Below are 12,048 nucleotides of genomic sequence, written 5' to 3'. Positions count from 1 at the left end.
CATAGATTAGTTCAGATTGGATTAGGAGGGATGATAGATAGATAGATAGATAGATAGATAGATAGATAGATAGATAGATAGATAGATAGATAGATAGATAGATAGATAGATTCTCATGTCCAGCAGCCAATTAATAAAAATATTAAATGAATGAATTTTTATTCTCATTAGACGTACAATGAAACTCTGTTGCTCTTCTCTTGCTTTAAGATGAAGTAAAAACAAAGGCACAAAAAAACAAGTAACAAACAAAATACCAATAACACTGGTATTTAGTCAGGTGCAGACATGACTTAAAAAACTCAAATTAATCTGAGAAAAATAGTGTTATTATTATCTATTCATGGCCTTTTCATCTAAAGAAGTGTAAAGAAACCTGTTTGTTTATGGTCCTCACATGCGTCTGTTTATTTCACCTTAACGTCGATGCCTTTACAACTCTGTTGTTGGCTTCGCTCTTGTTTCCGCCTGTCAACAACCAGTGGAGTTAAAAGATGCGGTAAATGCTTTCCAGTTAATGTTTAAAAGATGTTGCTGGTGTTATTGGCTGATAAAAGACGTGCCAAGTGTTTCGGTTTAATGCCTTTAAGATGTGGTCAAAGTTACTGGCACAAGTTAAAAAGCCGCAGCTCAGTTTTAATTGACTTTGCTCAGGAAAAGCTCAGTGTGAGTTCTGGTTCGACACCTTTCACACACACAGATGTGGGTTTGTGGTCCTGCTCCATGAAAGTGTGAAATCAGGATAAATGTAGCAGATAGTGACGCTGCTGTGACCACATAAAGACAAAGGTCAGTGACAGAGAGCAAGAGCAATGAGCTTTTATTTTCACCCAAAATGAAATTTATAATGTAAATCAACCCCAGAAGCTTTTTAGCCAACGTTTCGTTTCCTTCTTTTTTCACTAGGAAGCCCATTCAAGGTCCCAGTGACGGACGTGGTCGACTCCACTAAGGTCAAAGTGTCTGGACCCGGCGTGGGGTCAGGAGTCAGGTGCAATATCCCACAATCCTTTGCAGTTGACTGCAGGAAGGCTGGCGTGGCTCCCCTGGCGGTGGCCGTCACAGGACCTAAAGGAGTCGCCGAGCCCGTGGAGGTGACGGACAACGGGGACGGGACTCACACCGTGTCCTACACGCCGTCTGTGGAGGGGCCGTACTCGGTGGCCATCAAGTACGCAGAGGACGATGTCCCCCACAGGTACACAGGAGGGATTTAAGTCGTGGTTTGCTAACGGTGTAGATGACACAGTTGCTTTTCTAGGTTGTAGGTTTGGGCGCCTCGCTCGTGGCACATGGCGGCGGTTTTCCCTGAGATCACCGTCTGTAGTAACTTGTGTCTGTCATCTCTGCAGCCCCTTTAAGTTCCGAGTGCTGCCCACTCATGACGCCAGCAAAGTGCGAGCCAGTGGCCCCGGGCTGACCAGCGGCGTCCCCGCCAGCTTCCCTGTTGAGTTCAGCATCGATGCCAAGGACGCCGGCCAAGGCCAACTGAGCGTGCTCATCTCTGTTAGTAACACACACACAAACTGAATTAATCAGACTAGAGGTCGGAGGTCACAAGAGTCACACCTTTCTTCTTCTTCTTCTTCTGTTCTTCTCCCTCTTCAGGACCAGGATGGTAAATCCAAGAAGCCCAGTATCCATGACAACGGTGACGGCACATACCGGGTGTCTTACGTCCCAGACCGCGCAGGCCGGTACACCATCGTCATTAAGTACGGCGGCGACGACATCCCAGCTTCCCCGTACAGAGTTCGCGCCACAGCGACCGGAGACGCCAGCAAGTGCACCGTCACCGGTACGCGACCACTGACGACGCGTCTCACAGGAAACAGAGCTCACTAATAATGATAATAGTTCATTTAAGCTTCTAAAACACTGCGGAGGGGGACATTATGAAGACCCTATGAAACGTGTGTCCCCCAGGTCCTGGTGTGGGTCCCACGGTGGCCATCGGCGAGGAGCTCGGCCTGGTGGTGAACGCTAAGGGTGCTGGGAAGGGGAAGGTGAGCTGCGTGATCGTTCAGCCCGACGGCAGCGAGGTGGAGGCCGAGGTGCTGGAGAACGAGGACGGCACCTTCGACATCTTCTACACGGCTCCGGCTCCAGGAAACTACGTCATCTACGTGCGGTTCGGAGGAGAGAACATCCCGCGCAGCCCCTTCAAAGTCATGGTGAGGACGGGACGCAGCACGGTTCAGTGTGATGTGGCTCACGTACAGTAGGAGGAGGTGGTCGTCACAGCACCTTAGAGACATCTGCCTTCAATGAAGTTAAATAAGTTTAGTTCCTTAATTACAGATCCTGCATAAACAGACTGAGCAGATTTAGTCCTATCACATTTTTATCAGTATTCTTTTTACTTTGCCTTTAAAACACAAATCTTGTTCCAGCGTCTGGGAGCGCTGCCTCCGTTCCTCTGTGGGTTTAGTGTCAGTGTCTCTGTTCTCTCTTCTCCACTCTACGACGTGGAGACCGGGACTCTGTGAAGATCAGACCGTCCGTTACAGGACTCCTGGCTCCTCTTCTTGTCAGACGTTAACCCTTAATGTTGTGTCTTCAGGCCACTGATGAGGTTCCCATGGTGCAGGAGCAGACGTCCCTACAGCAACAGGCTCCTCCCCCTGGAGCTGGCTTTCAGCCCTGGGTACCCCCAAAACACACACACACACAATAAAACATTGATTGAATTACACACACACACACACACACTGCTCCTCTCCGTTGCAGGTGAATGGCTGCTGATTAAAACCTGACCTGTTTCTCTCTCTCTCCCTCTCTCTCTCACTCTTCATTCGAAAGCATACTCGCTCGACCGCTTCGCTTCCTCCGTGTCACTGCTTCTCCTCTTGCCCTAGCCAATGGGATCGCAGCAATCTTCTAGCATCATTACATAAATAAATCCATGCGTTTGTAATGAAGAAGGCGTTGCTACGGTTACGGGTGTTCGTCAGGGGTTTTACTGTGGTGGTCCCTCTCTTCCTTCTCTTCCTCAGTGCACTCTTGATCGCTGTGGCTGCATCACAGTCACCTCCTCCTCATCATCATCATCATCAGCATCCTCCTACTCCTACATACCTCTTCCTCTTTTCTCCCGCTCTATCGCACTACACCTCCCAGGATGCCCCTGTGTGGGGGGCGGGGCTTGGATGCCGCAGCATGTTTCTAATGCGGGCCGCCGAGAAGCCCAGAAAGTAGTTCTTAGTACCAGATGACACATTAACGTTGGTCCGTGTCCATCTGTGTCGTCTCCAGGTGACGTCAGATGGCTACACGCCAGTCAGCAGCAGCGTCAACGGAAGCGGCTTCAGACCTTTCGACATGGTCATACCGTTCTCCTTCAGGAAGGGGGAGATCACAGGTGGGAGACACACGGACGCTCACACTACAGTTTTATCTGTGATTCAACTCATTAGACCGTCACGACAACACAACATGCTTTAGATAAGACAAGAATAAAAGGCAGAAATATAAAGAGACACAGGCAGCGGTGTGCAAATGACCAGATGAGTTGATTTATTCTGAAGTGAAAAGAACTGAAATGCAGCAAGCAGCCATTAAAACAAGTCCCTCTTCAAACATTATCACTGTTACTTATTCTATCATCAACATGAAATATAGAAAGTAACAGTAATTGTGGCATGTGCAGAAGTTTGGACACCAAACTAAGAAAGTCCTTTACAACCACTTGCAGATGTTTTTTGTAGTCAAGACAAAAACGCAGCATGTCTAAGATCAAGCCACAGATTTTCAGTGATCAACTCTTAGAGGGTTAAAGAGGAGGATGTTTTTGTCTTTAGGTGAAGTGCTGATGCCTTCAGGAAAATCAGCCCAGCCGCTGATCACAGACAACCTGGATGGGACAGTGACAGTGCAGTACTCGCCCACTGAGGCTGGTCTGCACGAGATGCACATCAAATACAACGGCACACACATCCCAGGTAAGTACACAACACACACACACACACACACACACACACACACACACACACACACACACACACACATTGTTCCCTCCGTCTGGAGTTGGACAGAACTGAACTGGAGACACCTGGTGTGCAGATGAAGAGCTGCAGCCGATGTCTCCCTCACATGTCAATCAGCTGTCAGGATGTTTGGACAATGATGTCATAGCCAGGATGAAACATGGAGGTGTGTGTGTGTGTGTGATTAGGACCATGTCGAAGCTTTGTACATAAGGTTTGCATGTTTGTGATTAAGAACAGAGTGTGTGTGTGTGTGTGTGTGTGTGTGTGTGTGTGTGTGTGTGTGTGTGTGTGTGTGTGTGTGTGTGTGTGTGTGTTTCAGCAAACAGGAGAAAACTATTAACCACCAGCCTGTATGACATCACACCTTGAGAATCTGTGTTTGTACATGTGTGTGTCTGTGGTGTCGGTGGGTTTGGTTAAAAGCATGTGGACATCTGTCTGTTCCAGCTAATGTGTCGAACATGTGATTCATAAGCGTGAACATTAACCCGCTGCTGTATCAGCCTCAGCGCCTCCAGTCGTAGTTAGTGAGGTGCAGCACTGAGATCTGTCACTTCACTAGCGTTGACATGACAAGACACTAACGCACTAAAACACTAACTTTTGACCCAAAGCTGTACCAATACTGTTTTCTAAAATATCATTATTAATGAATGAAGATATTTATTTAGTGGAATCTGTCCTCAACTCAAATGGCCCCCTCATTTGACACTGATTTCCATCATCAGTCAAGTTTTACTTCCGTTAACCTGCAGGTCTATTTCATTTCTACCATCCCCACCACCTCTTACCACACATACGTAACCATCGTTTTTATCCGTGTTGGTGTCCTAATGGTGACTGTGTGTTGCAGAGTCTCCCCTTCAGTTCTACGTGAACCATGCCAGCAGTCCCAACGTCACCGCCTACGGTCCCGGTCTGAGCTACGGCGTCGCCAACAAGATGGCCACGTTCACCGTCTACACAGACGACGCCTCTGAGGGTACGGGAGAGAGAGGAGGAGGAGGAGGAGGAGGAGGAGGAGCTGCTGTGCGTTATGTTGCTGTAGTTTGAGTTAATGGATGTCAATATTTACTCATCTGTCTGTGTGTCCAGGCGGTCTGGACCTCGCCATCGAGGGTCCGTCCAAGGCAGAGATCAACTGTGTGGACAACAAGGACGGGACGTGCAGCGTCAGCTACCTGCCCACTCTGCCCGGAGACTACAACATCCTGGTCAAGTACAACGACGACCATATCGCCGGCAGCCCGTTCACCGCGAGGGTCACTGGTCAGTCTGCACGCCCACACACACACACACACACACACACACACACACACACACACACACACACACACACACACATTAATGATACCTGTGCTGCCAGTGTCTTAACTCTTAGTGTGTGTGTCTGTGTGTGTCTGTGTGTATCAGAGGACAACAAGCGGCGCTCTCAGGTCAAACTGGGCTCAGCAGCAGATTTCTCTCTGGACATTAATGAGACGGACCTCAGCCTTCTGACCGCCAGCATCCGATCGCCGTCCGGCCGTGACGAGCCCTGCCTGCTGAAGAGGATGGCCAACAACCACATTGGTAACACACACACACACACACACATTTTAAAAAAGTAGGGGGCGCCGTAGCTCAGTGGGTAGAGCACCCGCCCCATATTCAGAGGCTGTAGTCCTCGCTGCCGCCGGCTCTGGATCAATCCTGAATCAGGCGGCCCTTTGCTGCATGTCATTCCCCCTCTCTCTGCCTCCCCATTTCCTGTCTCTCTATGACTAAACTATCAATTAAAGGCAAAAGGCCCCAAAAATATACTTGTATACAAATCTGTCTTTAGATGTAATTCTCCTTTCCTTGCCTCCTCTGCCTCACAGGGATCTCCTTCATCCCCCGGGAGGTGGGCGAACACCGCGTCAGCATCCTGAAGAACGGCCGACACGTCGCCAACAGTCCCATCACCATCATGGTCGTCCAGTCTGAGATTGGCGACGCCGGCCGGGTCAAAGTCCACGGCGACGGCCTCATCCAGGGAACCACCTTCACCAATTCCAGCTTCGTGGTCGACACACGAGAGGCCGGTCAGTGCAGCTTCAGTCGTTACAGCGACTTGTCCTCATGGGCTGTGGTGTTTTTTTTAGTCGGTGCACGACTGGCGGTCGATCAAGACTGAAAATATATGAACAATTATTGGATCCATGAATTTTCATACAGATGTTCTACAGAGGTTAAATCCTGTCGATGTTAGTGATCCACTGACTGTTGTCGATCTCTTGTCTCACACCGACATCAATCAAATATTACACCAGCATGTTTATATCTGCACCGCTTGTCCTGTACGCTGCCTCACATTCAGGTTGCTGACTTGAATTCTTACTGATGTACAGTAAACCCTGTAATGTGATGTCAGTATTATTGTTGTATTCATTGTACTAATTGTATTGATTATGCAACGGGATAACTGCTGTGATTTGGGAACATGGCAAGTTAACTTCTACTATCTGTGTCCAGGTTACGGCGGCCTGGCTCTGGCCATCGAGGGTCCCAGTAAGGTGGACATCCAGACGGAGGACATGGATGACGGGACGTGTGGAGTCACCTACTGTCCAACTGAACCAGGAAACTACATCGTCTCAATCCGCTTCGCTGAGGAACACGTCCCGGGTACAATCACTCATTTTTTATGGCTTTCATCGTTTCCACAATCTCTCCTCATGACAAGCGAGCGCCCTGAGGACGGAGAACTAAGTTGCATTTTGGACAAACAGGTTGACGTGTGTGTGTGTGTGTGTGTTTGACAACAGGAAGTCCGTTCACGGTGCGGGTGACGGGTGAGGGTCGTATCCGGGAGAGCATCACTCGACGACAGAAGGCAGCATCTGTTGCCAGCGTGGGGAGTGTGTGTGACCTCAGCCTGAAGATACCAGGTACACGGTTTCGCACACACACACTTTGACAGGGTCGTCTGATTGGCTTTCTGCAGTGTTGGTCAGAGGAACGTCTTCATTTAACCCACCACGTTACCTGTCAACGTCTCAAACAGTCAGAGCTGTGTGTGTGTTTGTGTAAAACTGGAGATGTCGTCAGAGCTGCCGCTTCTTCTTCTCTACATCCATTTCCTCTGGAGCTTGTTTCTGTCTTCTGAGCACTGATTCTAATCTGTGTGTCAGCTTTGTCTTTTGTCCTTTCTGATCTTGCTTTTCATGTCTTTTCTTCTTTCCCCTTTGTCTCACCCTTCCCCTTTTTCCTTGAATTGTTTGTCTTTCTTTTTTCTGTCCTCCTCCTCTTCCCTTTTCTCCTCCTTCCTTTGCTCAGTTTCCCTTTATTTTCTCCTCCTCTGCCTCTTCTTCTCTTCTCTCCTCCTCTCTGCTCTGTGTCTTCCTTCCCCTCTCCTCTTCCGTCCTCTCACCTCCTCCTCATTCCTCCAGTGAGCTGGTTCCTCCTGGTCTTGTCTCGGCAGCTCATCTCTCACACCTCCTCCCGCTCCTACTGCTCCCTCTGGTGGTCTGGAGGATCCAGCGGTCGCGGGGCTCGTCTCTCTGCCGCAGCCTCAGACCCGAGCCTCTCTCCTGGCCGCGTCCGTCTCATCTCTGGCCTCTCTGGTCTAGTGTTAGCGGGTGGAGCGAGGCCTGTGAGGGGCGTTTGGGCGGTTGATGCCCCCGGTGCTGGGGTGGAGGGTGCGTTATAGAGCCCTAGGGGGAAAAATGCTGGGCTTGGCAGCACAAGGTTTGCAGCTTTGTTAAGTTGCAGCTGTTTGTGTCTCGTCTGTTTTCAGCTTTGCTTTGTTTTTGGTTTTCAGTTTCAATGGGCACGAGTTTAATTTATACTGCACTGTTACTATAGTTACCAGTTACCACTAGTTACTTTGGTCAAGTTTTCGTTTGGATGAGCAGGTTGAACAAGTGCAGGAAGAAAACTTCACTGAAACACAGTAATAAAACACGGTGCCGTTCGTTGACAGCGATCGACGTGAAGGACGTCACCGCCGAGGTCACTTCCCCCTCTGGAGCCAAGCAGCCCGCCGAGCTGGTCGCTGCGGGAAACGACACCTACTGCGTGCGCTTCGTGCCCACTGAGATGGGCGTGCACAGCGTGAGTGTGCGGTACAGGGGCGCGCACGTGCCAGGCAGCCCCTTCCAGTTCACCGTGGGACCGCTGGGCGAGGGCGGCCCCGCCAAGGTCCGAGCCGGAGGTCCGGGACTGGAGGGAGCACAGGCCGGAGAACCAGGTACACACACACAGAGATGTTATCGTTACACTGACCACACAAACTCTGCTTTCTATATCGAAGATGTATTTAGAAGTAAATCACAGTTCACCTAATTAATTAGAACTATTAGCTTCTTAAAGAGAAAACAGAGATCTGTTTTGAGGATTACCAGTTCTCTGTCTCTCTCACCAGCTGAGTTCAGTATCTGGACGAGGGAGGCGGGGGCCGGCGGTCTGTCCATCGCGGTGGAGGGGCCCAGCAGAGCAGAGATCTCATTCGACGACCGCAAAGACGGATCCTGTGGCGTCTCTTACATCGCTCAGGAGCCCGGTAGAGAAAACGCACCAGCAGGTTACTCTGATAGTTGTTCATTAACGTCTCTCTCTCTCTGACCTTCTCTCCCTCTCTCTCCCTCTCCCCAGGTGATTACGAAGTCTCTGTGAAGTTCAACGAGCAGCACATACCCGACAGCCCCTTCCTGGTCCCCGTCATGGCTCCGGTGAACGACGCCCGCCGCCTCACTGTTACCGGCCTTCAGGTGAGGCATGAGGAGACACCTCCACACCCAGCCCGCCCTGCCTTGCTAAAGGGCTCTGGGGCACAGTTGCATAAACATATGACGTCGTACAGAGCAGACGAAGTGGGTGTGAGGCTTCGACTGGTTTGGGTTTTTGTTTGAAGACAGATGATTGTTGAATTTAGCTCTTATTTTATTCTGAGGATCAATTTCAGGGAGGAATCAGTGTAACACAGAGAAACTCTTCAAGCTTCAGCTTTTAAAAACAACACTGAACTGAGAACTCAAAGATTTTGTCCAGAATATCTTTTGAAGACTAGTAACGATGCCTAAATCATACTGTCAGAGCTTCTTCAAAGTACATTGGAAATTCAACCCTTGATTTGTTTCTCATATAAAACTGGAAATAAGGTAACATTGAGCACAGCAGTAATGAGCCCATATCAGTCGAACCCTTGCAGTTTTATAGGTGGGCAGGTTGAAATAACTCTTTATGCAACTGGCCTCATGGACATGACCACAGTCAGGCAAACACACTGTTACTGTGTGAAGTTGACACAGGCCTGAGAGGGCGGCTGAAGGAAACGTCCTCCATCCTTTTTCACACACTCTTAAGGATAAGCAACATTTCTAACATTTGTTTTTATTAATGACTAATTTATTGCACCATAATTTAATCATGTGAAATGTTAGAAAACACTGAAACGGGTCATTATGATACTGTATCTAGGACAAGACAATAATGGTGAGTTAATAAAAAATATTTTCTTTTAATTCCATCTTTTTGACAGACAATTAACACACATGCTTTTACACTGAGCTTTGAATCAGCTGCAGTCTCAAGCTAAAGTGGTTTCTGGACATAATTTGTCATAGTTAAAGCAGAAGTAAGCGATCCGGTCGTTTTGGCTAATGCTGCGTTCCAGGCAGGCTTTTGAAACCGTAAATTACAGCTTCAAGTCACAATTTACGACTTTGTAGCGTTCCAGGCAACCCACTCGTGTTTTTCCGACCTGTTTTACCGGTGAAAGTCACTATAACGGCCACTCGTAACTTCTGACCCGTGAAGTCGTACCAGATCGAACTGGTACGACTTCACAGGTCGGAAAAACACGAGTTACGGGCTGCCTTGAACGCACCGTAACAGTCCTCGTCCCTACGTCACCACATTCACGCGCATCCCTTGGCTGCACACACAGCCCTGCATGCCGTTCTCTCTCCTCATTGGATAAAAACTTTAGGATACGATAAATGTTTTCTCCTCGGCTCAGAGCAGAGCAGAGGGACTGAGAGACCCGTGTTTCGGTCCAAACACTCTATGTAAGTGATTGCTATCGGAAGATATAACTATTCAAGACTTATATTAACACAAAAATATCGCTTACTTCTGCTTTAATGTATCATAAAGATACATTTCCATTATTAAACTGTACCTTAAATATCCCTTCAGGTACAGTTTGAACAAATAAAAAGGTTGCAGTGAATTTCCTAATAATCATAATTAACTATTACAATCAATTGACAGCCATAACTATAGACTTGATATTTGTTTCAACTCTACAATGAACTCTTTTCATTGTGAACTCTGACGTTTCCATTCACGCCGCCCTCAGGACAAAATGTCAACTTAGAGAAAACTCTTCATCACACAGACAGATTGTCTTTCTCTTCCTGCCGTGTCGCCTGGCTCTGGTCATCCCTCGTTTTGTCTGGTGTGGAACTGCTGGTGTTTCTCTTGTGTTTCATTTAAAGGCTTTTAACAGCACCGTCATCTTCATCTTCATCAGCAGCAGCAGCATCATCATCAGCTCCCTGGTTGCCTAGCTACAGCAGACAGGGGTGGGGCACAGCAGACTCCTGCTGCCCCCACAGACACTGTTGTTTGTTTGTCTGTAGCTGTAGATGAACAATGTTCTTCTGTGTTAGTTAAACCTGAGTCTTATAGTACAGACAACAGATAAAAATCAATGATCTGATTTATTTATTGCATCAATTTGATCATTTACTGGTTGAATTGTTGATCACACATTTTAAAGAACCAAGTGTAAATGGTCTTTGACAAAAATGTTTTTTTTATTTTAAGTTTAATCTGTTTAAACTGTGACATTAAGACTGTACTATAACACTGCAGCACTTTGTCAGTGTGTCTGTCTGCTTTGTAACTCTGTGGCCTCCTGCCTCTGTCTGCTGCAGCTGCACCAACAGGAGCCCAGGTAAGAGTAGAAAACAGTAGAATACACAGAGGTGAATAGTAGAAGTAGAGCGGAGTGAATAATAGAAACGAGTAGAGAAAAATACTGAAACAGGGAAACGGGTCTTTCCTTGTGAGTGTGTTTGTGTGTGAAATGTGTGTTTGTGTTGTCAAGTGTTACCTTATTGCTCTGTACACTGACTGTTTGTGCGTCCGGCCTCGGTAGGAGTCTGGTCTGAAGGTGAATCACCCAGCATCCTTTGCGGTGCGTCTGAATGGGGCGCAGGGGAAGATGGAGGCCAAAGTCCACAGCCCCTCTGGTGCTCTGGAGGAGTGTGTCGTCACCGAGCTGGAGAGAGGTCTGTGTTTCATAAGAGGGTTTATAAGATGAAAAAAAAACTACATTTATCTGCAACACATCCCTCCGCCTGTCCTCCAGACAAGTACGCGATCCGCTTCATCCCCCGAGAGAACGGCATCCACACCATCGATGTCAAGTTCAACGGCTCCCACATCCCAGGGAGTCCTTTCCAGGTTCGAGTCGGGGAACCAGGACAGACTGGAGAGCCCGGTCTGGTCACAGCGTACGGAGCTGGCCTGGAGAGAGGCACCACAGGTGGGTTACATGTCTGATTACCTGTCCGACCTTTGGCCTTTTTACTCATGACTAGTTGAAATACCGGCGCCATCAAAATAACAATGTTGAAAAGTGTTTTACAACACAACAGCATCATAAAGAAACAGGACAACATTTATTTTGTTATTAATTCATCAATTAATGAATTTGCTTGTGAAAAGATAGTGAAAACCAGTGAATAGGGAGAGTGTGAACCCACTAACAACAGGACAACACCACTTGTCGATTCTCTGCGCTCCTGCAGGTACCCAGTCAGAGTTCATCATCAACAACACTAAGGCGGGCCCCGGGGCCTTGGCTGTGACCATCGAGGGGCCGTCCAAAGTGAAGATGGACTGCCAGGAGGTTTCAGAGGGCTACAAGGTGCAGTACACTCCCATGGCGCCTGGAAACTACCTGATCAGCATCAAATATGGAGGACCAAACCACATCACAGGCAGCCCCTTCAAGGCTAAAGTCACAGGTAACATGGGGAACATCACCCCTCAAAACTCACCTGAACTTTCACTCACTCTGTTA

General features: G+C 48.2%; 1 protein-coding gene across 3 annotated transcripts in view; it reads left to right on the top strand.

Moving 5' to 3' along the window:
- Nucleotides 1-12,048, top strand: part of flnba (filamin B a) — a 62,365-nt gene that overhangs the window by 48,119 nt on the left and 2,198 nt on the right. For 2 of the 3 annotated variants that reach the window (XM_083971888.1, XM_083971886.1), the window contains 19 exons: nt 907-1,198; nt 1,353-1,506; nt 1,609-1,798; nt 1,927-2,174; nt 2,564-2,647; nt 3,256-3,361; nt 3,801-3,941; nt 4,843-4,971; nt 5,085-5,258; nt 5,403-5,561; nt 5,852-6,055; nt 6,486-6,638; nt 6,779-6,901; nt 7,936-8,202; nt 8,377-8,514; nt 8,607-8,722; nt 11,119-11,251; nt 11,332-11,508; nt 11,774-11,992. In XM_083971888.1, coding sequence (XP_083828014.1) covers nt 907-1,198; nt 1,353-1,506; nt 1,609-1,798; nt 1,927-2,174; nt 2,564-2,647; nt 3,256-3,361; nt 3,801-3,941; nt 4,843-4,971; nt 5,085-5,258; nt 5,403-5,561; nt 5,852-6,055; nt 6,486-6,638; nt 6,779-6,901; nt 7,936-8,202; nt 8,377-8,514; nt 8,607-8,722; nt 11,119-11,251; nt 11,332-11,508; nt 11,774-11,992 — 3,207 coding nt within the window. The remainder of the gene's footprint in view (nt 1-906; nt 1,199-1,352; nt 1,507-1,608; nt 1,799-1,926; nt 2,175-2,563; nt 2,648-3,255; nt 3,362-3,800; nt 3,942-4,842; nt 4,972-5,084; nt 5,259-5,402; nt 5,562-5,851; nt 6,056-6,485; nt 6,639-6,778; nt 6,902-7,935; nt 8,203-8,376; nt 8,515-8,606; nt 8,723-11,118; nt 11,252-11,331; nt 11,509-11,773; nt 11,993-12,048) is intronic. The other variant, XM_083971887.1, reaches the window with a different exon arrangement.

This window comes from Trachurus trachurus (assembly GCF_905171665.1).
Source record: "Trachurus trachurus genome assembly, chromosome: 5".
Lineage (NCBI taxonomy): Eukaryota > Metazoa > Chordata > Actinopteri > Carangiformes > Carangidae > Trachurus > Trachurus trachurus.
Note: the sequence above shows the minus strand (reverse complement) of the source record. Positions and strands in the feature narration are given on the sequence as shown.